Source organism: Dromiciops gliroides, chromosome 1 (assembly GCF_019393635.1).
Source record: "Dromiciops gliroides isolate mDroGli1 chromosome 1, mDroGli1.pri, whole genome shotgun sequence".
Lineage (NCBI taxonomy): Eukaryota > Metazoa > Chordata > Mammalia > Microbiotheria > Microbiotheriidae > Dromiciops > Dromiciops gliroides.
Window position 1 is genome coordinate 416,985,328 of NC_057861.1, and position 27,826 is coordinate 417,013,153.

The following is a 27,826-nucleotide window of genomic DNA, read 5'->3' on the forward strand; positions in this document are numbered from 1 at the left end:
AACTTAAGTCTTTTCCTTTCTCAATATATCCTTGATGAAAACATTACTAAAAAAAATAAATAAGGCATCTAGTTGGCACAGTAGATAGAGAGTTTGTCTTGGAGTTTCAAAGACCTCAGTTCAAATCCAGCCTCAGACAATTACTAGTTGTGTGACCCTAGCAAGTCACTTAAACTGCCTCAGTTTCTTCATCTGTAAAATGGAGGTAATAATATCATCTACTTCTCAGGGTTGTTGTGAGGTTCAGATGAGATAAACTGTAAAGCACTTGTCACAGTGCCTGGCACATAGTAAGCGCTATATAAATGTTAGCTATTACCATTGTCATTATTATTATTATTAAATAGCCATCTACGTACAACTCACCTTGTCTTCAAGCTGGTGACCCACCTTCCACCTGCCATCTAAACATACAAAGCTGTCAAACAGCTTCACAAAATACAAATCAGGAAACTGTGGTATCTATTTCATTATAAGCATTTATATTATAATTATTATTTCCTCCTGGCTTTGAGGAAAGAAAAGAAGAGCAAGGTTTGGAATACTGGATTTTGAAAGCCTTCTTCTATTAATATTATCCCCTAAACACCTTTTGCTTTAGATTAATTTATGGCCTACTTTCATGTAGCTCTATTCAGTTATAAAGAAATCATCCTCAAAAAAAAGTGTTTGTTTCAGTAAAAGTCTAAAATAAAATTTAAAAAAATTTTTTAAATCATCTTATAAGTAAAGTTAATCACTCTAATTTTAAAATTACAAAAATACATCCTGGGTTTTGCTTTCTTCTTTTGCATAGTATAGTAAAGTTGTGCTTTAATGTATTCCTTTATATAAAAAGGTATTCTGGGGCAGCTAGGTGGCACAGTGGATAAAGCGCTGACCCTAGATTCAGGAGGACCTGAGTTCAAATCCAGCCTTAGACACTTTACACTTACTAGCTGTGTGAACCTGGACAAGTCATTTAATCCTCATTGCCCCCCCCCCAAAAGAAGAGAAAGGCATTCTAAAAGTGTAAGGATTAAAAAAATCTATTACTTTATTTCAAGAACTATAATTCTTCTAAAGCATTTTGCATTTAATATTGCAAGCCAATGTCTTATATAGGTATTTTCTTTTTTTGTTGTTTTTTATCATAAAAGTATTTTATTCTTTTCCAGTTACATGTAAAGATAGTTTTCAACATTTGTTTTCATAGGATTTTTAGTTCCAAATTTTTCTCCTACCCTCCCTTCCTTCCCCCCTCCCTAAGACAGAAAGCAATCTGATACAGGTTATATATGTACAATCACATTAAACATATTTCTGCATTAGTCATATAGGTATTTTCAACTCCAATGTAGTCAGTAACCCTTCTATGGTTTCCTATCTTGTAACCACCCATGTCCTCCTAGAAAGGAAGCACTAGAAATCTCAACATTAGAAATGTTACAAGATCAATTAATGTTACAAAATCAAATAGAAAAAAATGCTTTGAAGAACATGAATATGTCCATCACCCAAATAAGTACCAGATCCAAAGCTTGCTCAGTCCTGATACTCCTTGACATCTCTGCAACATTTGACAATAATGATCCTTTATCTTCTTCCTTCTAGACACTCTCCTCCCTTTACTGTCATTATCATGGTTTTCTGACAGCCTCTTTTCTGGTTCTTAGTCCTCCCCACAGACACCTTAATATGGTCATTTCTCCAGGTTGTCACTGAACTTCTGTTTTCTTAACCTACACTGTTCCCTCCATAACTTCTTCAATTCCAATATTAAACTTTGCTATTTGAATGACTCTCAAATCCCTTCTCTCCAATCTCAACCATTCTCCTGAGCTTCAGAACCAAAATTCCAACACTTTCCTGGACGTGTAGATCTGGTCTTGTCACAAAGAATGACAATTTTACCTCTGCTATCCTTATATCAATTCTCACTGCCATTGCTGCAGGTGATACCTTTGTTATTTCCTTAACTGAACCACTGTAACGGTCACCTAGCCAGGCTCTCCTCCTGCCTAAACATTGCTGTCAAATTAACTGTTCTAATGCAAATCTTGGAGGATGTGGTTCTAGTATAAAAATGTCTTCTAGAGCTCCCCAATCATTTTACTCCCTGGTCATCTTCTCCCCAAAACTAGAAACCAGTCTTTTAGCTTTGGAACTCCTGCATGGGCACTGTTGTACTGATTGGTAAATGCTTCAACAATGGTCAACCATGTTTAGATTAGCTCCAGCTATGCTTCAATTTATACCCTCTAAATCTTCTACCTTGCCACAACATGAAAAGCCAACTCTATTCTCATCACTACTTTCTAGTTTGGAAATCATAATCAAATCAAAGTTTCTTGTCATTTTTGCTAGAAAGAATGTATCAATCTAGTCCCTGATGGTTCTGCTTCATTCCTGAAACTTTCCAAACCAAAATATGTCTTTCCCATAACTTTCCCATAATGCTCTTACAATGTAAACTCTTTGAGGGCCGAGACTTTTTGCTTTTCTATTTTGTAACACCAGTGATTAGTACACTTCTTGGCACACCGTGAGCACTTAATAAAATGCTTTTTCATTCTTTCCTTCTTTCCTTCATTCATTAGTTTACTCAGTCAAAATTCCTGATTCAGAGAACCTTCACAATTTGGCTTCAATTTATTGATCCAGTATTATCTCACACTACTAACCCAATCACATGCACTCTAGCTCTCTCTAGCCTGGGCATTCTTAACACAGGATTTGTGACATTGTTTCTTTAATATCTTGAAAACTGTATTTCAATATAATAAACTTCCTTTGCAATACTTTTATCTTGTATCTTTAAAACATTATTATGAGGAAGGGTTCACTGGCTTCACCAGGTTGCCAAAAGGGTCTTTGGTTGAAAAAGTTTTAACAACCCCTATTCCAGTCAAACTAGACTGTTTTCTCTATCCTGAACACACCTGGCACCCTGTCTTCTGTTCATCTCATTCTTTATAGCTAAAATCCTCTCTTTACTTTCAAAGCTAGCACATATCTAGCTGTGTGACCCTACACAAGTCACTTAACCCCAATTGCCTCAAAAAAAAAAAAAGTAGTAAATGTTGGGGGGGGGGGGGAAGGTCAAAGCTAGCACATATGTCGCTACCTCCAGCTGCATCATCACCATAGCCAGAAAGGAATCCCTCCCTCATACTCTGACATCAGCCAGACTGGTTGTCCACCTTGCCTCCACCAAATCAAAGCCTAGCCAGTCTGGTATGTCATGGCACACCTGAAATCTCCAGACCCAAGGTTCTAATCTTTGCACTCATTCAGTTTCTTTGACAAACCCTGATGGAATTTATACTCTATCTTTTTTCACAATATTTTTCCTGTTTATATAATCGCATATTTCCATTTGTTAAAATCTAAAAAGCAGGGGGCAGCTAGGTGGCGCAGTGGATAAAGCACCGGCCCTGGATTCAGGAGTACCTGAGTTCAAATCTGGCCTCAGACACTTGACACTTACTAGCTGTATGACCCTGGGCAAGTCACTTAACCCCCACTGCCGCGCCAAAAAGAAATAATAATAATAATAATAATAAAATCTAAAAAGCAAAAGAAGAAAACTGTAGATAATGTAAGCTCCTTGAAGGAAATGATGATTTCACTTTTGTCTCTGCATCCCCAGCTCTTATCATAGTATTTAGCATGGGCTACACACTTAAGAAATGTTGGTTTGATTGACAGATTTCTCAGTTGCTACCAATATTGTTTCTGGGCTTCTTTACTAAAATAATAAAGTATCATTAAAAACCCAACATTTTAAATTATAAAGGTAACATTCACTGGCAAATAGAAATAGATAGAAACTCAAATAAAACTCAATTATTGTAAATAAAAACTATATATATTTTCCTCAGCTTGTTTTTTAAAAAGGTGAATATCAACTTAAAACACAAGTTAAAGAACATCTTGAAAATATAATGGCACATGCATCACATTAAGAATACTTACCTGGGGCAGCTAGGTGGTGCAGTGGATAAAGCACTGGCCCTGGATTCAGGAGGACCTGAATTCAAATCCAGCCTCAGACACTTGACACTTACTAGCTGTGGGACCCTGGGCAAGTCAATTAACCCTCATTGCCCTGCCCAAAAAATTTTAAAAAAGAATACTCACCCATCATTTGAACAAGTCAAAAATTCTTCCTTTATTTTGGGATGCCAGCAGCCAGTATTAAGCATTGCCGTGTGACCCTAAACAAATGAAAAGAAATGTGTGCTAAAAATGCAGACAGGCAATTGGCAAAGATATCTAAACATAGGAAAGTCAGTACGGGAGAAGCTGTGAAATGAGAGGCATATTTGTGTACTGTTAATGAAGATGTGAGTCAATATGATAATTTTTATAACAATTTGGAATCATACAAATAAAGTGATTAAAATGTCTATACCCTTTCATCCATATTCCACCATTATTTATACTCCAAGAAGGCCACTGACAATAAGAAAGTTCCCATATACACCCAAATATTAAAAGCATAAGTTCTTCAGAAAGCAAATAACTGAAAACAAGGTAGAAGTCCATCAACTGGGAAATGGCTAAACACACTGTGGTATATAAATGTAGGGGAATATCACTATATTGTAAAAAATTATATACGTGATGAATATGGTCAAACATGAAAAGATCTGCATGAAGTGAGAAGATCTAGGAAAACAATATACACAATGACCACAATAATGAAAACATTAAGAACCATCACCAAAAAAAAATCCAAAATGAACAAAGAAGTAGCATGGCTTCAAAGAACAGATATGAGAAGACATAGCCACCCCACCTGTTTGTAAAGGTAGTAGGTGCAAAAGTGTATATTGCACATTATTTTCAGACTTTTTCTATGTATTGATCACTTTTGCTGATTTTTTTCTTTAAAAATATTATATATTTTGGGGGGCAGCTAGGTGGCACAGTGGATAAAGCACAAGCCCTGGATTCAGGAGGACCTGAGTTCAAATCCAGCCTCAGACACTTACTAGCTGTGTGACCCTAGGCAAGTCACTTAACCCCCATTGCCCTGCAAGAAAAAAAATTATATATTTTTATATATATATTGTTATATGATATGACTCTCTGAGAGGAGAGCAAGAGAGGAATACTGGAGGAAATTGTGGTAATAAAAAAGATATGAATAAAAATTTATTTAAAAAAAAAAAGGAATGAGTGTAAGCCTAAATGTTCATGCCTTTTGACCCAGAGATTCCATAACCAGACATTGATAAAAAGGCCCCATAGAAACCAAAATATTTAAAGCAGCCCTTTGATGCTCATCAATCTAGGAAATACCTTAATAAACTATAGTACATGAATAAAATAGAATATTAGTGTGCTATAAGAAATAACAAATATAATTAATATAAATAAGCATGAAAATATTTATATTAAATATATACAATATAAAGAAAAAACAATAACAAAACAATGGAAAATAAATGTTTCAAAATTACTAAGAATAAGCATGGCTACAAGGAAAATATGTGAAAAGACAACCTTTCCCTTTCTTTCTGCAAAGCTGAGAGATGGAAGGGAAAGAAGCATTTTCTATGGGTATAGAACATTGCAAATATTGTCAGATTTTTCAATGAACCGATGGGTTTGCTCCAATTTTTTCCTCTCCTTTCTCTTTCTTTCAAAAACTTCTTTGTTATATGGGATAGCTTCCTTAAAAGGGGAGAGAGAACACAGGAGGTAATTTAGGTGCCATAAAAATAAAAGATATAAGCATAATTGATTTATAGTACATACATACCTACATAGTTTTGTAACTAGAAATCCTAGCCCTCAAAAAGTTAATTAAAAGTTACGTCGCTCCTGATTAAACCTCATTACTTAGAAAAACATGGGAAGGCTTATGTGAACTGATACAAAGTGAAGTCAGCAGAACCAGGAGAACACTGTATACAGTAACAGCTTATAATAATGATCTACTGTGAAACACTTAGCTACTCTGATCAATACAATCATACAAAATATCTGCAAAGGAATCATGATGAAAGGTGCTATTCACCACCAGAGAGAAGTCTATTGAACTCTGAGTCCAAACTGAAGCTCGTTTTCTTACTTTATTTTTCTTGCTTTTTTTTGTTGCTATATGTCTAATATGTAAATATATTTTGTATGACTTCACATGAATAACTGATATATTGCCTACATTCTCAGTGGGTGGGGAAGGGGCATAAAGAGAAAGAACTGAGAACTCAAAATATAAAAAGTGGAGAATGGGGTGGAGAAAGAGAGGGAATCATGTGAACTTCACCCTCATCTGATTTAGACAAAAAAAATGCTACACAAATACACATAGAGTTAAGTGTATTAGTATATTAAAAGCAGCAGGAAAACAAGTAAAGAAAAGAATAGACAGAATGGGTAGGAAGGGGCCAAGTTAAAAAGGACTCTAATAGCCATATAGAAGATGTTAAATTTGATCCTGGAGGTAATAGTTACCACTTGAGTTTACTGGGTTTACTGGTACTGCATAGTAAGACTTACAATATGACCTCAGAGAAGGCAACAGTTAAAACAGACATAGATAAGTAAAGAAATTTCATTATGCTTAAAAGCATCATAGAAAATGAAATAATATCAATATTTAATTTATGTACAACAAATGGCATAACATCTTATAAACAGCTGGGTGGCACACTGGATAAAGAGCTAGGCCTGGAAGAAGAACCAAGTACAAATGTAGTCTCAGATACTACTTGTGTGACCCTGTTTATCTTAGTTTCCTCAACTGTAAAATGGAGATGATAATAGCAACTACCCCCTCCCAGGGTTATTATGAGAATCAAATCAAATTAATATTTGTAAAGTACTTAGCACTGTGCCTACCACATGGTAGTCATTATATAAATGCTACCTATTATTAAACACTTCAAGAAAAAATTATTTGAATTTCAGGGAGAAATAGCAAATAAAATCATGATAGTTTGGAACTTCAATGTACCCCTTTCAAGACTAGGTAAAGATAATCAAAAGATAAAGAAAGAAGTTAAGAACAAGATTAGAACTTTAGAAGAGTTAGATTGATAACTCAGGCAATTAATGGATATTAACAGAAAGAAATGTACGTATTTCTCAATTGTGTATGGCACCTTTATAAAATTTGACCATGTGTAAAAGCATAAAAACATTATAAACAAAACACAGAAGAGTTGAGAAAGAGATAAGCGTGGTAGAGAAAAAAATCGGAAAAGAAATGAGAATGATGCAAGAAAATTATGAAAACAAAATTAACAGCTTGGTAAAAGAGGCACAAAAAATTGCGGTTGTTTGTCCTTCATTCTCAAAAAGGACAATGACATTGGGAGGTGATGTCATGACTTGCAGTGAAGTCGATTTAAGTGAAGAAGGGCTGTGCAAAGTCACTGGCCTCACTCTCCTCCAAAGTCATCTGCATCCAGGGGCAAGAAATACATCAAGACAACTGGAGACAGCCCCAGATATTTGAGGCAATAGGGGTTAAGTGACTTGCCCAGGGTCACACAACTAGAAAGTGTCAAATGTCTGAGGCCATATTTGAACTCACGTCCTCCTGACTCCAGGACTTGTGCTTGATCCACCGCACTACCTAGCTGCCCTGGCACAAAAAATACTGAAGAAAATAACACCTTAAAAAACAAAATTGGCCTAATGAGGAAAGAGGCACAAAAATTCACTGAAGAAAAGAACTCCTTTAAAAACAGAATTGGCAAATTAGAATAAGAAATACAAAATCTCACTGAAGAAAGTAATTCCTTAAAAATCAGAATTAGGCAAGTAGAAGCTAATGACATCAAAAAACAAAATAAATTCAAAAGAATGAAAAAAATTGAAGAAAATGAATGTGAAATATCTCACTGACCTGGAAAATAGACCAAGAAGAGATAATTTAAGAATTCTTGAACCTGAAAGCCATGATCAAAAAAAAAACTAAACATCATATTTCAAGAAATTATCAAGGAAAATTGCTCCAATATATTAGGTCTAAAGGATGAAATAAAAATTAAATAAATCTAGCAATTACCTTCTGAAAGAGATGTCAAAATGAAAACTACCAGAAATATTATAGCCAAATTTCAAAGCTCCCAGGTCAAAGAAAAGATACTTCAAGAAACTAGAAAGAAATAACTCAAATATTGTTGAGCCACAGTCAGAATCATACAAAATTTAGCAGCGTTAAAGGAGAGGAAGGCTTGGAATATGGTATTCTAGAATGCAAAGGAGCTAAGTTACAACCAAGAATCACCTATCGAGCAAAGATGAGTGAAATCCTTCAGGAAAGAAAATGGATATTTAATGAAATAGAGAATTTTTAAGCATTCATGATGAAAATCTGACATTCAAACAGAAGATTCAAAAAAAGCATAAAAAGGTAAACATGAAACAGTAATCAGAAGGGACTCGATAAAGTTAAAATGTTTACATTCCTATATGAGAAGATGATACATGTAACTCCTAAAAACTTCGTCATTGGAACAGTTAAGAGAAGTTTGCATAAACAGAGGGCATGGGTATGAGTTATGTTGTAATTATCTCCAAAACAATTAAGGGCTGAGGAAGAGGGATGCTCTCCTTCAGCAAAGATTTAGATCACCAAAACTAATAAAGAAACAAAAGATTTAGATCTCTAAACCCTTTTAGCAATCAAAGCAAAAAAAAATCCTTTATGGCTACACATTGCTGTCTGCTCATCCCATCATATTTCTTTATAGTACCTTCTATTGGGGAGCACTCTTAGCTCAGAGCCAATGGTATTCCATGTTTCCTTGCCACAGAGCAACACCAGCAAAATGTATTGAATATTTTGAAGAAATTACATAATAATCAGGGAAAATAACACAATCTTAATACTACAAAGAACATCTGAAAGCATATGGGAAGAAGGAGAAGGGGAAAGGGAACAAGCATTTATTGCTTTTTACATGCCAGGCACAATTCTAAGCATGTAGATGAGGAAATTGAGGCACAGAGTAATTAAATGACTTTCCCAAAGTTCTACAGGGAAACACAAGTCTTCAGTTTCCTAGTTCAGAACAGTTATCATTATACCATGCTGCTTCCACCACAGATCCACAAACCACAGTTAGAAGAAATACTCAGTAACTAAAAAAAAAAAAATTAACTATGAGAGGCAGAGTATCTAGAGAGGTCCCTTCAAAGTCAAAGTCAAGAAGACCTGGGTACAAGTCCTGCTTTTGACAATATTGGCTGTAGGACCCTGGGCAAGTCACTTCATGTCTCAGGGTTACAGGCAATACGACTATACCTACTGAGGTGATGCCTATCTGCACTAGCAAAGATTCTTCTCACCAGGAACTCCCAATGGTACTGAAATCACAGATGTGATTTTTAAAAAAAGGATTCTACTGGTTTTCTTAAAGCCTATAAAAACACATGTATTACTATGAATACATTGCAGTTCTGTAATATGAAGTTAGCAATATTTTTGTCCATCACTCTGTAATGAAATATTTTGAAAATATGTTTATATTACACATAGTTATCAACTCACTCTAACATATAATTCTTCTTTTGGGGTGATGGACTTGTTTTCATTGGTGAATGGAATTCCCACTGAACAAATTCCCTCTACCAATGAAAATCAGTAACTGCTTTGCAACTCAAAGTCTGAAGAAAGTTGTCTGGCCCACTTAACCTAGTGATTGGCCCAGGATTCCACAGGAAGGATGCCAAAAACTAGACTTGAACGCTGGTCTTCCTAAATAAGGACAGTTCTCTATTCACTCTGCCATATTGTCTCAAAAAAGGTTTTTATCACAGGAGTCAGGTATACTACTAAAATTTACAGCAAATCTTTAGAAATGCTTATCAATTCAACAGCCAAGCAGAGAAAACATAACATGAGAGCAAATATATACTCACAGCAAAATATAAGCAACATATTTACTATGCTTGAAAATAAAGGCTTGAACAAACACAGACACCATGGGAAAACAAAATATTTTTTCTAAGGCTTTAAGAAAAATGCATTTTTTTTTGCTTTCTATTCAATACTGATAGCTGATTGAACTGAGAAGAAAACAGAAGGTCAGGTTAAAATTAGCAATGTTAAAACTGGAGTCTTTTACTAACTTCTAAGATTAACGTAAAAGGATGAGACTTGGTCCTGGGAAATTCAGTTTGGTTTCATTCTGTCAACATGTCCTATTTCTCCAGGAAAATAGCTTACAAACTTACTTGAAACTCCAAAACTATTTGCTAAATTAATGAGAAATTAGAGATTCCATGTACCAGCCCGATAAAGAGAAAAATCTTTTCAATTATTACATTCAAGAAAATGGGATACTCTATAATGTCTAGCAAACACTTAATTTTGTTCATAATAGGGACCTGAATATTCATAGATATGATCTGAAAAGGCTTTCTAGAAAACTTAAACCATATACTAAGATAAATTCCAAATGTATAAATGTTCATATCATAAACAAAAGAGAAAAGCAAGGAAGACAATATCTAGGACCAAACATGGGATAAGAACATCACAAACAATAAAATGATCCATTTTAAATACATAAAACAAAATAAATTTTGAAAAAAGAACATTAAAAGTAGTTCAGATTAGAAGGAAAAGTGTTAACTGACCAAAACAACCTTTGAAGCAATTTTCTCTGATAAAGCTCTAATAATTAAGCTACTTAAAAAATTGATCCAAATATAAAATGATGACAGCCATTCCCCAATAGAAAAATTGAAAAAGGACAGGAACAGGTAGTTCACAAAAGAAGAAATCCAAATTATCAACAAATGTGATAATTCCTCTAAAGCAATAAATAATAGATAAACAATAAATTTCTCTAATAAATAGTGAAATATAAATCAAAAAGATTCCAAGGTTCTATCTGTTCAGTAGAACAGGGTGAGACTATCTGGCTCAACTAAGAAATGAATCCCTAACTGTGGCTTCATTAATGTGTTCTTCTAATTTTAAAAGCCTACCAACTACACAGATATACTTTTCTCTTAATCAGACTGGCAAAAATGAGGAAAAAAAGAAAAATGACAGTCATTAAAGAGGCTTCTGGGAAACAGGCATACTAACACATTTTCTGGTATGAACAATATGTGGATTATTTCTTACAAAGGTTGTTGTTTTCTTTTTCTTTTTCCAGTCACAATAAGGTTACCAAAAGGAAAACCAAGAAGAAAAATAATAAGAGGAGGTTAGTGAGACATTTTATTTTAAATGCACAGAAAGAGGGGTAGCTAGGTAGCATAGTGGATAAAGGACCAAACCTGGATTCCAGGAGGACCTGAGTTCAAATCTGACCTCAAACACTTAGCATTTACTAGCTGTGTGACCCTGGGCAAGTCACTTAACCCTCATTGTCCCGACAAAAGGAAAAGAAAGAAAAAAATGAAAAAAGAAAAGAAAAAAAAATGCACAGAAGGGAACCAAAAGAAAGTCAGTAGGAAACACAAAGCAGGACAGCTTTGAAAATAACAAGTTAATGAAGCAGCTAGGTGGCACGGTGGATAAAGCACTGGCCCTAGATTCAGGAGAACTTGAGTTTAAATCCGGCCTCAGACACTTCACATTTACTTGTTGTGAGACCCTGGGCAAGTCACTTAACCCTCATTGTCCCAAGAAAGGAAGGAAGGAAGGAAGGAAAGAGCAAGTTAATTTTATTATATACCTAAAAAGAAAAGCAAGCTATACATAATGCAAATTAATACTTCATATACAATCCTCTTTTTCTGTCTTACTTTGTATGTGGAAATACCTACATTATTAGGTGTTTAAATCCAGAATAAAACATTTTAAGAAAATTACCACAAAATGTTTAAAAAGGAAATACATTTACTCACTGGCAGTAACTAAATATACAGTACTCACAGGCAAGAACACTAAGCTGGTTATTATACAATAATAATCTAAAATCTTCCCACTATGAATGATGGCACTAGTTTGTAAAGGTAGGAGCAAGAATGATACAAGGCCATGGGAATGTTAAGTGCCTCTCTGTTAAAACAGTGACTAAAAATGAGTCATGAAGAAAAGCAAGTTCAGCCAAAGATTCTCCAAGAGATCTAAACAGAAGCATGGCTCACATTAGTGAAAAAAATTTAAGGTGAACAATTAGTAACTAAATCCACTCATTGATCAAATTAACTGGCTTGTCTATCTGTTCATTTAATCTTCCTGGATGCCCTCATGGAAGATTCTCTCCCTTTACTAAGGATCTTTTTAGTAACAAGGGTTTAATCTGAAATTCATCTTACAGAGGGAATAACACTTTCTTTCCATACAATTGTGGCATCTCTCCCTCCAAAGATAGGTGCTTTTTCCAAAAGTTATCATAGATTTGTGCCAATCCAACTGGAATCATTTTTGGCCAACACAATTAACTTGAAAGACTGTCATCTAGGGCCACTAAACAGGGTGAGGCTGTTTGGCTCAACTAAGAAATGAATCCATAACTATGGCCTCATTAATATTCTCTTCTAAATTTTTTTTTGGGGGGGGGGTGAGGCAATTGGGGTTAAGTGACTTGCCCAGGGTCACACAGCCAGTAAGTGAAAAGTGTCTGAGGTCGGATTTGAACTCAGGTCCTCCTGACTCCATGGCCGGTGCTCTATCCACTGCGCCACCTAGCTGTCCCTATTCTCTTCTAATTTTAAAAGTTCACCAACTACACAGATATAATTCTCTCTTAATCAGAATAACAAATGAGAATAAAATTTGCATAAAATCATTGCCAGTTCCTAATAAAAATCAAACAAAAACATTAAGAAGCAAAGCCTAGATCTAGGCAAAGAATAAGTTCTGAGTAGGCCAGTCAGATTCTGGATAGACTCAAAAAATAATGATAATCGGGGGCAGCTAGGTGGCACAGTGGGTAAGCACCAGCCCTGGATTCAGGAGGACCTGAGTTCAAATCCAAGCTCAGATACTTGACACTTACTAGCTGTGTGATCCTGAGCAAGTCACTTAACCCTCATTGCTTCGCCAAAAAACAAACAAACAAATAAATAAATAAATATGATTATTAATCTGCTGGGCATTAGATGAATCTGAAGCCAGTATCATACTTCTTTCATAACTAGACATGAGAAGAAACTGGGTGAAAAGTTAAAGCTCTCTATATTCTTAATTATAATTTTTAACCTACTGAAGGTATCTTAAATTATCAGGAGTGGACCAAAAAATATGTATTCCAAATATTCTGTAAATAAGTGAGGCTGCCAAAGTAAAACTTTATTTAAGAAACCGAATTTTTGCAGAAATTTAGTGTCTATTCAATTGCACATTTCATATTTATCTTATTTTCTTTATGTAAGAAACTCATTGTCCTATATTCAAAATAATAGTAATATGTTCAAAATAATGTACTCAATTTCAAAGAGAATCATCTTACGGAAGCACAGTGCATAATTTTAAAAAATGCTTTATTGTTCATTTTTGTTTTCCTACCATTCATTTCCCTTGAATTTTTTTCTTCCAAAATCCCGTCATTCCCCCTTATTCACTCACTGAACTCTTTGGAACGAAGGAAGAAAGAAAGAGTGAAAAGAGAAAGAAGAAAGGGAGGGAGGAAAGGAAGGAGGGAGGGAGGGAGGGAGGGAGGGAGGGAGGGAAGGAAGGAAGGAAGGAAGGAAGGAAGGAAGGAAGGAAGGAAGGAAGGAAGGAAGGAAGGAAGGAAGGAAGGAAGGAAGGAAGGAAGGAAGGAAGGAAGGAAGGAAGGAAGGAAGGAAAGATTTATGCAAAGCCAATAGTCAATGCATAATTTTAAGGACTTTAATCTGTCTAGTCCTTCTCTGAATTGTTTGTAGCTATTCCAGATAAATGTTGCATCAATGCTATCACATGCCATTGACAGCCTAGTTCTTCAAGACAATTGAACACATTTGTTGCTGTTCAGTTATTTTTCAGTCACGCCCAACTCTTCATAACCATGCCATTTTCTTGGGAAAGATGTTGGAGTGGTTTGCCATTTCCTTCTCCGGCACATTTTACAGATGAAGAACTGAGGCAAACAGGATTAGGTGACTTGCCCAGAATCACTCAGATAATAAGTGTCTGAGGTCAGATTTGAACTCTAGAAGATGAGTGTTCCTGACTCCAGGCCCAGCACTTTATCTACTGTCATACTTAGATACCCACAATAGCTGTACACATCATCCACACTGAAGTCATTCTTTGAAATAGTCAAACAATGCAAATTAAAAGTGATCTTCTTGAAGTTGAATAACCTAAACCTCAAAGTGCTCACTTCAAAAAATTAAAGGGAATTCTGTCACATAAAAAAAGGATAGATAGTACAGGCACACTCACACCAACAGGACATGTGCTCTGAGTAGTTTTCTTAGTAGAAGTGAGAGACCACTCAACAAAGCCATTTTATACTATAACAAATGAAATGGATTTGCAAGATACCTAGACTGGATTGGTAAGGTAATATGTAGTTATAAAAAAGTTTTATTCCTCTTTGAAATGAACTGGGCTATCTAGTTATTTATTTATGACTTTTATCTCCTCTAAAATGTTACCTAATCAATATCTGATTCCAATTCTCATTCAGTTACCAAATAACTAAAGCCCAAGCTCCCTGCTTTCTTTATGAGCCTAAAAACCTAATTATACTTCTGTACCCCTCATTACCACTTCCCTAGACCAAAGCAACTACTTCTTTACCAGACTCCCAGCCTCCATTCTTTCTCCTTTCTGGGTCTCTTTTCACAAAGAATAATTTTCTCTTCTAAACTCTTTATTAACTCCCTAATGCCTTCTGAATGAAGTCCAAACTGAATAAGTACCCTCCACAGCCTGGTCCCAATCAATCCATCTAGGTTTATTTCATACTAAAGATGATAAAGGGAGGGTTAGAAGAGGTTTATGGGAAATAATTAAGAAAATTACCAATTTTGACAATTTAGTAGGAAACTAACAAATCAACAGAAGCAACAAACAATAACTGCACATGATGCAGAGCAATTGAAAAAACAGACTCCACAAATCACAGAATTATCTTTAGAATTAAAACACAAAGATTCAGATTTGTAGTAGAGATCATGAAATAGCAATCTCAGGATTACTGACATCTCAGGAGACTTAGGAGGAAAAAATAAACTGAACACTATATTCCAGGAAACTGTCAAAGAAAATTTCCCAGAATTAGAAAAAAAAAAAGGCAACAAAATACAACAGGACCTTGAAAAGGAAGAACTCAAGATTTAATTTTCTTTATGCAAACATCTGATTATGTCACTCCTCTACTCCAAACTCTTTTTTAGCTCTCTACGACATAGTACAGTTAAACTGCAACCTTAAATTTAATGGGAAAAAATACTTTAAACTTTCAAAAAGAAATAGAGAAATCCCTTAGTCAAGAGCCATAATCAGAATCATAGTAGATTTTTCAAACAAGATGAAAGAGAATCAAAGAACTTGGAACATAATACTTAAGAAATTAAGAAGCATAGGGCATAAATTTTAATTTATTTCAACAAGCATTTATTAAAGAGTACCCATCACTTGCAAATATTATGCTCTGCACTCAGGATGCAAAAAGAAAATAAAAAGACACATAGTCCCTGTCCTCAAACAGCTTACATTACATAATTTCATTGGGTGTGGGGACCCAAGAATTATCTACCTAGCAAATTTCCTTATGCTTTTTTTATTGGAAGAGATGGTTATCTGAAAAGCGTTCCAAGGGGCAGCTAGGTGGAGCAGTGGATAGAGCACCAGCCCTGGATTCAGGAGGACCTGAGTTCAAATCCGACCTCAGACACTTAACACTGTGTGACCCTGGGCAAGTCACTAACCCCAATTGCCTCACAAAAAAAAAAAAAAGCATTCCAACTTTGTAATGCTGAAAGAGGCACACAAAGAAGTTCTCAGTCAAAACTCTCAGAATAAAACAAGTACAAAAATTCACACTTCTGAAATCAAGATAAACCAGTTTCTAACAAAATGTGAGAACCATCAAAGTAATGTAAAAGAATGCTATTTCAGAGAACAAATGAAAAATAAAGGGGTAGAGAAGAAAGGGAAAGGAAAACAAACAGTCAAGCACTAATAAGAGGGAGCTCCAAGTTTAAGGGAGGAAACCCTATATGGTTATTAACAGGCAAGAGTTTTGTTTGGAGTGATATTAATACAATAACAAACATTAAGAATAAGAAAGCAAATTTGGAACTATGCCCAAAAGGCTATATAAAATTGTGCATACCCTCTGATTCAGAAATACTACTACTAAGTCTATATCCCAAAGACACCCAGAAAAGGGGGAAAAGGACCTATTTGTACAAAAATATTTGTATAAGTTCTTTTTTGGAAATCAAAGGGATGCCCATCAATTGGAGAATGGCTAAACAAACTGTGGTATATAATTGTAATGGAATATTATTGTGCTAAAAGAAATGACAAGCAGGATGATTTCAGAAAAACCTGGAAAGACTTACATGAACTGATACATAGTGAACAGAACCAGGAGAACATTGTACACAGAAAGAGTAATATTGTTCAATAAAGAACTGTGAATGATTTGGCTATTCTCAGTAATACAATGATCCAAGACAATACCAAAGGACCAATGATGAAGCCCCCTATCCACCTTCTGAGAAAGAATTGACACTGATTGAATACAAACTGAAGCATGCTATTTTTCACTTTCTTAAAGGTTTTTTTTTTCATCGTCTTCTTGTACAAAATGACTTGTGGACATGTTTTACATAATTGCACATTTATACCCTATATCTGATTGCTTACCACCTCAGGGAAAAAGGAGGGAAGAAGAAACATAATTTGGAACTCAAAATTTTAAATAAAAATGTTTTCAAATTGGGGGAGAAAGAATAAGGAAGCATTTCCTTCCAATTAGAAAGACATTATCAATTACAAACCTAATATTCATATAAAGCTAAATCTAAATGGTCAATAGTCACAGATTCAAAATCCAACAATATTCTGTTCACAGAAAACATTTAATCCAGAAATATTTAAATAGATTTTAAAAACAAAAGATGGCCCAAAATTTACCATAATTTAACACCAAATCACACGCAAAAAAATAGAAAGGAACTAATAACATCAAAAAAAGTTTAACTACAATCAAAAAGCATTAGCAAAGAGAAAGAATGGCATTATTTTATGTGAAAAAGTCCTATGCAAATGACAATATAAATTTTTTAATAACATTTTTTATTTAAAGCTTTGAGTTCCAAATTTTATCTCTCTTTCCCTCCCTCTTCTCCCACCTCCCTGAGGCAGTAAGCAATCAGATATAGGTTATACATGTTCAATTACATAAAACATTACCATATTAGTCATTTTGTGTGAAAAAATTTGAATTAAAAAATTTTTTAAAATGAAAGAAACTGAAAAGTAGCATGCTCCAGTCTGTGTTCAGTCAATACCAATTCTTTCTTTGGAGGTAGGTAGTATGCTTTATCGTTAGTCCTTTGGGACTGTTTTGTATCATAAATATTTTTAATAAATAGGTATTTATTCTAAATGTTTATGCATTAATGAAAATCTCATAATCTTAAAAGAAACAGCTAAAATCTCAATAAAAATGGGAAATTTTAACATCTCCTTTAAAAGAATATGACAAATAAATTACTGATTTTAACAGAGCAGATGGCAGGGCTGGAGACCAATGTAAAAGATTTTGGAGAGCAATATGGCAATATAAAATGAGTCACAAAAGCAATCATACCTTTTGACCTAGGGTACCAATATTATTATTTTATCCTAAATAGAAGTACAAAAAGGGAAAAAAGGATTTATCTGTACAAAAATATTCCCAGCTACTTTATTTGTAAAGGGAAACACCATAGTAGCTCAAAAAATTATAGAAAGGAATACAATGAAATACGGAAAAAACCTATAGGACATGAGCCAAAGTGAAATCAATAGAACCACAACTCTATACATGCTGATAACAATTATTAAAATTTAAAAGGAAACAAAAAGTAGAACTTAAAGTAGACATTAAAAGAGTAATAACAATAGTAACAAAAATAACAACTAGTATTCACAAAGTACTTTAAGTTTTGCAATTCATTTTTACAAATATAATTTCATTTCTATCTTCACTGTATCACTTGGAAACAGATGATGTTATTATCCTCATTTTTCAGATGAGAAAACGGGGGTAGACAGAGGTTTAATGACTTGCCCTGGGTCACAAAGCTAGTTTCTGAGGCTGCATTTGAACTTGGCTCTTTCTGACACCAGGTCCAAGGCTGAAAAAACATTTTGAGGGGGAAGGTTCATTTTGGTCTAAATTTGTACACTTCTACTTTGCTTTTTTTAAAAAGTACAGTTACTCTACTAAAAAAAAAATAGGGTTTTTGTAATTTTCCCTTTTTGTCATCTTTACCACTCTTCTGGGTGTATGGTGAAATTTCATATTCACTTTAATTTGTATTTCTCAAATTAGTGGTAATTTGGAGCAGTTTTTCATGTGGTTATAGATAGCTTAGTTTCCCCCCCTCCCCCCTCCCCAGAACTGTTTGTTCATGTGCTTATGACATTATTCATCACCTGGAGAATGCTTTATATATATATATATATATATATATATATATATATTTAACCAGCTCCTTATATATCATAGAAATGAAGTCTTTATCAGAGAAACTTGCTGCAAAGAATTTTTCTCCCATTTAATTATTTCCCTTTTAATCTTAACTGTACTAGACTTGTACAAAACTCATTTTAATTTTAAGTAATCACAATTACCCATTTTATCTTCTGTGATCCTCTCTATTCTTTATTTGGTCATGAACTTTTCTCCTATTTGTGGATCTGATAGAAAATTTTTTTCCATGTTTCTCTAATTTACTTATAATATGACATTTTATATCTAAGCAACATACTCATTTGGAACTTGTTCAGTCATTTCAGTTGTGTCCAACTCCTCATGATGTGATTTGGGGTTTTCTTGGCAGAAATACTGAAGTGGTTTGCCATTTCCTTCTCCAGATCATTTTACAGATGAGGAAACTGAGGCAAAGGGAGTTAAATGACTTGCCTAGGGTCACACAGGAAGTGACTGAAGCCAGATTTTAATTCAGGAAGATGAATCTTCCTAACTCCAAGTCAGGCATTCTATACACTGCACCACTTTTAGTTGTGCATTTGGAATTTATCTTTGTATTAAGTATGAAGTACAGGGGCAAAACAGGCATATTAATATACTGTTGGTGAAATTGTGAGTGGGTACAACCATTCAGGAAAGCAATTTGGAATCACACACAAAAAGTTACTAAATAGTATATATGCCCTTTGATCAAAGTAAGAAGAAAAAGTTCTTTATGTTTAGAAATACTTGCAGCAGCACTTTTTCTGGTAGCCAAAAAGCAAAAAAACTAAACTAAACTAAAAACTAAAAACAAGCAGGATGTCCATCAATTAAGGAATAGCTAAATAAAGTGTGGTATATGAATGTGGAGTACTACCATGTTGTAAGAATTGAGAAAAAAGACAATCCCAAGGAACTAATGAGGAAGCTTACTATGCGCCCCTATAGAAAGAACTGATAAAAAGAACACTTGTGGATTGTACATACATAACCTGATTGCAATCTTGTGGAGGGGGGAGGAAAGGGAGGGAGGGAGGGAGAAAATTTTGGAACTCTAAATCTTATGAAAATGAATGTTGAAAAAAAAAGAAGGAAGGAAGACGGAGTTAGTTGAGGGAGCAGAGGGATTGCTACTATTTTGCTCATGAATAATAAAGGATCAAAATATTAAAAAAAAAAAAAGAATTGAGGAAAGAGATGATTTCAAAAAAGATATGGAAGGGGCAACTAGATGGCGCAGTGGATAGAACACCAGCCCTGGAGTCAGGAGTACCTGAGTTCAAATCCGGCCTCAGACACTTAACACTTACTAGCTGTGTGACCCTGGGCAAGTCACTTAACCCCAATTGCCTCACCAAAAAAAAAAAAAGATGTGGAAAGATATATGAACTGATGCACAGTGATGTAAATATATATATATATACACACACACACACACACACACACACATATACTTTAACAATATTATAAAGATGGACAATTTTGAGGACTTTTATATTCATTTAGAAACTGAGAAGAACCAGGAGAATAGTTCATACAATAATACAACACATTAAAAACAAACAACTTTAAAAGTTGGAAGAACTATGATCAATAAAATAAACATTCATGAATCCAGAGGACGGGTGATGAAATATCCCATCCAAGACAGATGACAGATTTAGGTAACAGAATAGAACATATATAGTTGAGAACACAACAGTTGAAGAAATTTGTTTTGCTTACCTACTATGCATATTCATTGCAAAGGAATTGTTTGCTTTTTTCCCCAATAGTTAGGTGTATGGGGAGAAAAAAATAGATTCCTGCCATTTTTTTTAAAAAGAGAGGTAGGGGGGAAAAGCAAATAAATTAAAGTTTAAGAAATTAAACTTAAAAGAAATTTTAAATGGAATAAAAATTTAAAAATTAAAGAGTTAGGAGGTGCTACAGATATAAAGTATTACATGTACTTTGATACTTCACTATATGTACTAGTTTTACTTCATTGTTTTACTTTATTACAAAAAACTTCTTATGAAGTGAAATATCTATAAATGTTATGTAAGAGCAAAATATACCAATAAAACTATTTAAAAATAAAAATAAAAAGCTATTTTAATGTAGAATTTTATTATTTAATATGCATATTTATTTCATAATTATTCAATGCTGACTTATCAAATTTGAATTTTTGGAAAACGTGAATAATAATGGCTAATATTAATTAGTTCAGTGGTTTTAAAAAATAGGTGTTTTTAAGTTCAATCAATACAGAAAGGCCAAGGTCACAAATCTGTGTAGGCTGGAAAAGATAAACCTACCTGAATCTCAAGGAAAGCAAACAACCTGAAAATGTACAAGAAATGTGTTCACACACACATCCCTTTTTGCCATTTGTCACTTTGTTCATATTTATATATCTCTGTAAATACAAAGATTTAGCCAGTGTCAATACTATTATATAAGTAAAATAAAACAAAAATGCAATTTCAAGCAGGGACCTCTGGTTGAGATAATATGACTGGTGCATCTCTGCCACCTAGTGGCAACATCCCAAAACTTCAAGTGTACAAAAGGAATAATAAAAAAGGGACAAGTGCAACAGCACAGTTTGCATGCTTTAAAGCTTTATTTAAATACTTAGATTTCCAAATTTGAAGATATGAAGCACTAGCTTTGTCAGAAACCCCATGAAAGGGTTACAAATAATAAAATGGCCTTTCCTACCGAAATTTTTAAGATTATCTAGAGATGCAATGAAAAGAGGGCTGGATCCAGGGTCTAAAATGTGGGCTAGAAATCCAGCTCGGTCACTTATTCCTCGTGTGACCTTGAGCTCAGCCTCTCTCTAGGCCTGTTTCCTCATCTGTAAAATAAAGACTGAACCAGATGGTCTCTTACTCTGTGACCCTATGATTCTTGTAAAGGGGAACCAAAAAAGGATGATCTCTCATTTAGAAAAACTGTGTATCTTCGGCATAAGTTCAACTATAGATATAGATATAGATATAGATATAGATATAGATATAGATATAGATATAGATATAGATGTGTATGTGTATGTGTATATATGTATATACATACACACACATATATACATACTTACATACACCCCTATACATACCTATAAAGGTACACGATATATATGTATATATACATATAATATATGGACTTCATACATGCATATACATCTAATATAAACACTTTGAATCACATAGGTAAGCTGTGAGATTAGAAATATAAACAATTTGATCTACACAAAATTATGAGCTAATTCTGAAAGCTATTCATACTCAAAGCATTTGCTATTTAGATTTTAATAGGGCACATATATTTTAAATGTCCTATTTCCTAAATTTTATAGTAAATCCAGAAATTGTCAATTATTCTTGGATTTGGAACAGAGATTAAAACTAAAGATTTGCCTCACTCAGGCACCTACTTCTGAAAAAAATCATTCTTCACTTATCAAATCTAACCATACAAGCCAGAAAAAGCAACCCAAATATCAGTAACATTTCTCAACCATAAAAATGGTCTATTAACTATATTTCCCTCTGGGCAAAACAAAAGAAAAACAGGAACCACTGTTTCTACTAAAGGTTCCTATCAGTATAGAAATAACATTCTAGAGAAAATTATGGTATAATCACAATTACTTTGTAATCTGATAATTACCCTAACATTTCCTTTGAGATTTCTTTGTCCTTCATCACAATTTATCTCTTCTAATCTCACGAGGACTGTGATCAAAAAGCCACAGGACTGGACATCAGAAGCCCTGGTTCTACATCAACTAAACTGTGGGAATTTCATGAAGTTACCCTCTTTAAACTTAAGTTCCCTCCTCTGTAAAATCCTCTATGGGATGACTATAGGAAGTTCATGATATCTGATGTTCAGTGTAACTTTTTTTTAATTGAAATTGTATGGAAATTCCCTCCCCTAGTTATCATCAGCATCTCATTTATAAGTGTGGTCTAAAAGAATTACTTCGGGATTTCAAGGACTCATGGTCATGCAGCCAGAAATGTCAAAGGCAGAATTTCAGTCCAGGTTTTCCTGACACCAAGTCTCATCCCTCTCTCTACTGTGTCCCACAGCCTCTCTACATAGCACTACTGTGAAAGAGAATATAACAGTTAAGATAACTTCAATACTCATTCCAAGACAGTAGACTTGCATTTCTCTACTCAATGAAAATACAGCTCACGACTTTTCCTCCAGGGAAACACTGTAGTACAAGAATGGTTGTGGTAAATTCCTGCCATACTTCCTGGAATATCATAAATTCAAAATTTATACAAGGTACCAAATAACCTCACAATGATACTAAGTAAAAAACTACCAAATACAATGACAGTGAATTGTCAAGATAGCAAAATTCCACACTAGGTATTAAAAAACAACAATAATAAATCTTACAATCTTGCAAATGAAAACTTTTTTTTAAATTGTGCAAAACATCCTCAACCAAACAAGCTGACAAACAACCTCCTAACTCACAACAGTCAAAACACAATGAACTAGATATATCCTTTTAAAACTTTCCCAGTCTTGCTTTCTCCAACAATTCTAAGCAAAAAGAAAATGGAATATCAGCTTCCGTATAGTTCACAGTTAGAAGAAACAATCAAACTATTTCTTCCAATAAAATGGATTTTCCCAAAGGCCATATTCAACTTTTTATAATAATACATCTGAAAATCTCTAAATATTGCCTTCCTGTGTCTATATGACTTGCATATAATTCATACAAAGTCTAGTATTAGTTCATTTTTCATCTAAATCACTATATTGCTATTTTTCAAGTTGTCATTTTTAAGCTCTTTCTTTGTTCCTTTTTAAGCCACCAGATTCTCATTGATTCACAAGAGTTGCTTAATAAATGCTTGCCAATTTACTGACTAAGAAATATGTGGCAAAATATGAGCACATTCAAGGGCAAGATAAGTGAGAAAACTGAGTAAACCTAGAATCTTTTCCCCCAAAACCCCAGCTGGATAATTTTGGGGAGGAAGGTTTTTGTAGGCCACCAAATGAAATCATTAATGTGGGGCTTAAAATTTTGCATCTGATATACAATTGGAGTTCCCTATTCCAACTCCACTTTTCTGATTCAAACTTTGCAAAATACCACTTGGAAAATACTTTCATAATATAATAATCAATGGGAAAGATTAGTTAGCTTCTGGTGCTTCTATCTCTCTAGCCTCCATCTCTATGAAACCCTTAAAAACATGGGAGTGAGGGAGGAGAAAGAGAGAGAGCAAGAAAGAGACAGACAGGACAGCTGGTGTGTAGATATGGATAGACATATTTCCCATCTACAATGGCTGGTCAGCAGAGAGTGACCTTTACTTTTCCTTCCTTCATCTCCCTCTCTCACTCCCCCACCCCAAGTCTGGGGTACCCAGAATGCATCCAGAATATATCACACAACTTAGAGGAGATTTTTCTGTTCAGTTCTTTTCAGTCATGTTCAACACTTCATGACCCCAGTTGGGGTTTTCTTGGCAGAGATATTGGAATGGTTGGCCATTTCCTTCTCTAGCTCATTTTTACAGATGAGGAACCTGAGGCAAACATGGTTAAGCAACTTGGCCAGGGTCACACAGCTAATAAATGTCTGGGGACAGACTTTAACTTGGGAAGATGAGTCTTCCTGACTCCAGGACTGGCACTGGGCCATGATAGCCCCTAAATCTATTCCTTTTAGAGAAATGGAGGACCATGCCCCTATAACCTCCAGACCTCCAACTCTGTCATCTGACCTCCTGATGTAACCTAAAGACCCCCAACATTTGCCAACATGCCGGCCTTAACTGCTTTCTGACTTTGGCTGAACTTGTCTTTTATGTGTTGTCTCCCTCAATTAGGGAACGAGCTCCTTGAGAGCAGGGACTGTGTTGACTTTTCTATTTTTCTATGTCTATTACCTTCATGCTTGGCACAGAGTAAGTGCTTGATAAATGTTTTTTCATTCATGTATTAAATAAAACTGTCTTTGTCTTTAAACAGGAGTTTTGGGCCTGCAATTACAACACACAAATATGGTGATAATTCACAGATTATTTAAGTCACTCAAGTGGGATATAATTTACTATCTTTAACATTGTGGATGTGTTAAAAACTGTCTTTGGCTCTAACAACCTATAAAATAGCACCCCAAAGTTACAAAGTTATGAATTTCAGCCAAAGGAAACTGAGAGAAACATAAACCTTATAATTAACAGCTAACACATATAGTGCTTTAAGTTTTGCAAAGTTCTTTATATATATAATCTCATTTGATCCTCACCTTAACTCTGTGTGGTGTTAATCCTCATTTTACAGATGACTAAACTGAGGCTAAGAGGTTTAGTGACTGTCCAGTGTCAGAGTAACTTTGAGTCCAAGGCAGCATTTGAACTCAGGTCTTCCTGACTCTGAGTTGAGTTCTATATATCCAAGTCACATAGCTGCCTGCATACATAACTAAGAGGGAAACTAAGAGAGAAAAAGGAGAAAGTGGATGGAAGTCAAATTAAAGGAGCACTGCTAAGTATCTCACTTCAAAGAAAGGCTCCCTAAGCCAAACCGTGGCCCATCCAAACCACTCCTCATTTGGTCACCATAAATTCTATACCAGCGAATGACAGCCTATGAGAGATCAGAAGAGTACAGAATTGGAGCCAGCAGGGACTTGATCAATCACAGAGGCCCCCAGAGGTGACTTGACTTGCTGGGGTCACACAGCTGGCTAGTCAGGGGCTGAGGCCAGATCCGAGCCCACACTTCCGTGACTCCACCTCCCAAGCTCCATTCTCTGTATCCTATTTATAAAACACATTGTGGATGAAGATCTTTTTCATTTTTGTTATACCAAGGAGCATCTACTATTCCAATATGTGGGAATCTCCCATATCCAGCATCTCATATCATCAAATATCCCAATTGCCTGAGAAAACCTACCTAAACTCCTAAAACAGCTTACCAACCTCTCCACCTCCATCTGGAAGAAAAAGATCCAGTTGAGTGTAAAAATGGATGAGTAAACTTTTCTCCTTATCTTGCTAAGATAGAAATCTAATTTCACTTGCTTGTTCACTACAGAGAGAATGGGCATGCACTTTGTACAATAAGTAGGTTCTGGGAAGTTCTATCATTGCATTTAAACAAAATTTTCCTATGACAAAATACTTTGGTGTCCTATAAAAACACCTATAAATAGAATTTTACCTTTCAGAAAAATTAAAGGAACAACAAAAAGATTGTATGATTTATTCTACCACTTCCAATTACAAGTAAGAAAATTAAAAGTACAATTTTGGGGGCAGCTAGGTGGCGCAGTGGATAGAGCACTGGCCCTGGATTCAGGAGGACCTGAGTTCAAATCTGACCTCAGACACTTAACACTTACTAGCTGTGTGACTCTGGGCAAGTCACTTAACTACAATTGCCTCACCAAAAAAAAAAAAAAAAAAGTACAATTTTGTCTTCAATATCAAGAAAACAATCTAAGTAAGTAAACACAGCCCTGATTTACAAATTGAGAAACTAACAGAGTAATGAGTCTATTCTGGAGTTCATTTTATATTGGTACTCACCTTAGTGTTGGCCATGTCCACAATATACTGGTCTCCTTTCACACATTCCATCACCAGGAAGCCATCTCTGTCAAGCACTTTGGCCTGAGAGTTTCCGGACACCACAAGAATCACATCTCCTGTGCTGCTGTATTGTAGTGACTTAATTTGGTGACTGTGGGGGGGAAAAAAAAATCAGATGCTTCTTCACTGATTGGGAACGGAGGGATATTCACACACACAAAAAGAAAAAGGCACCAGGAATGAGCCTCCTGAAGCAGCACACCAAAAGTCATGATGCAAAAGTTTCCATGATAAAAAACTTCATATAAAATGTATGGATAGAAATATCCTCAATGAAGACAAAAAAGGGCAAATAGGTAATTTTTGGTCACACTAAGGATGCTTTTTTGGGGTATGTTTATATTTAAGCAAATACATTTTCTGCTTAAACTTAGAAAAGCTTTATGATGTTTTTTTCTTTATATGTCCACTGCTTTTTTTGGACTAGAATCTGTAAATTTCATTCATGATGACGATTCCTAGTGAGGAAACTTCTTCCACCAATGAAAGACAATAAGTGTGGTGGAGTACAGGGTGCTGAGTGTAGAGTCAGAAGACCTGTGTTTGAATAGAAGCTCTGCAGCTTAATACCTGTGGGACCTTAAGCATGTAAGATGTTTAAGGTATCAGAAGACTAAAAAGGGCAAGAAGGGGTTAGGTTATATAAAGGGCTTGAGGATTCTGGACTGGAATGAGAGATTTGTGAGAAGGAGATCAACCAACAGGCATGAGGAGAAGTGTAGTGGCAGTAAAGGAGGAGAGAAGGGGACATATTCAAGAGATGTTACAAAGCTAAAAATAGACGGACCTTAGTGATGTAATAATGGACATGAGAGGTAAGAGAGAGGGATAAGTCAAGGATGACACCCAAGTTATGAGCCTGGGGGATTGGGAGGATGGTGGTACCCTCAAAAGTAATACAGGGGGCAGCTAGGTGGCACAGTGGATAAAGTACCGGCCCTGGATTCAGGAGGACCTGAGTTCAAAGCTGGCCTCAGACACTTGACATTTACTAGCTGTGTGACCTTAGACAAGTCACTCAACCATCACTGCCCCACCAAAAAAAAAGAAAAAGACAAACAGGACTTTTTGGGGGCAGCTAGGTGGCACAGTGGATAAAGCACCGGCCCTGGAGTTGAGAGTCAAATCTGGCCTCAGACACCTGACACTTACTAGCTGTGTGACCCTGGGTAAATGACTTAACTCTCATTGCCCCGAGGGAGGGAGGGAGGGAGGGAGGGAGGGAGGAAGGAAGGAAGGAAGGAAGGAAGGAAGGAAGGAAGGAAGGAAGGAAGGAAGGAAGGAAGGAAGGAAGGAAGGAAGGAAGGAAGGAAGGAAGGAAGGAAGGAAGGAAGGAAGAAGTAGTAATACAGAAATATGGAAGGGAGAGAATTTTGGGGAAAAGATTATGAGTTCAGTTTTGGACAAGCTGAGTTTAAGATGAGTGAGGAAATGGCAAGCCACTCCAGTATAAGGCAATAGTGCTCAGGCTCCAGCACTAACAGCACCCAAGATAATAAGGCTGCGGAACTCCTACCTGGGGAAGGAGAGGGGAAACCTGTGGCACAGGACCTGCCACAACATTCATTCACCAAACAGAAGGAAGGCATTGCTTGACCCAGAACAGGGGGCCAATGATAGCATCCAGCAGTCATAGCACAGCACAAGGACCTGACA

The 27,826-nt window shown here is 35.3% G+C and overlaps 1 protein-coding gene across 1 annotated transcript in view; it reads right to left on the reverse strand.

The window, feature by feature from the left end:
* The window catches only part of WDR70 (WD repeat domain 70), a 326,112-nt gene that overhangs the window by 226,667 nt on the left and 71,619 nt on the right, over positions 1–27,826 (reverse strand). Inside the window, exons 8-9 of the mRNA XM_043979740.1 lie at positions 26,108–26,261; positions 4,123–4,199 (exon numbers count right to left, since the gene is read on the reverse strand). Coding sequence (XP_043835675.1) covers positions 4,123–4,199; positions 26,108–26,261 — 231 coding nt within the window. The remainder of the gene's footprint in view (positions 1–4,122; positions 4,200–26,107; positions 26,262–27,826) is intronic.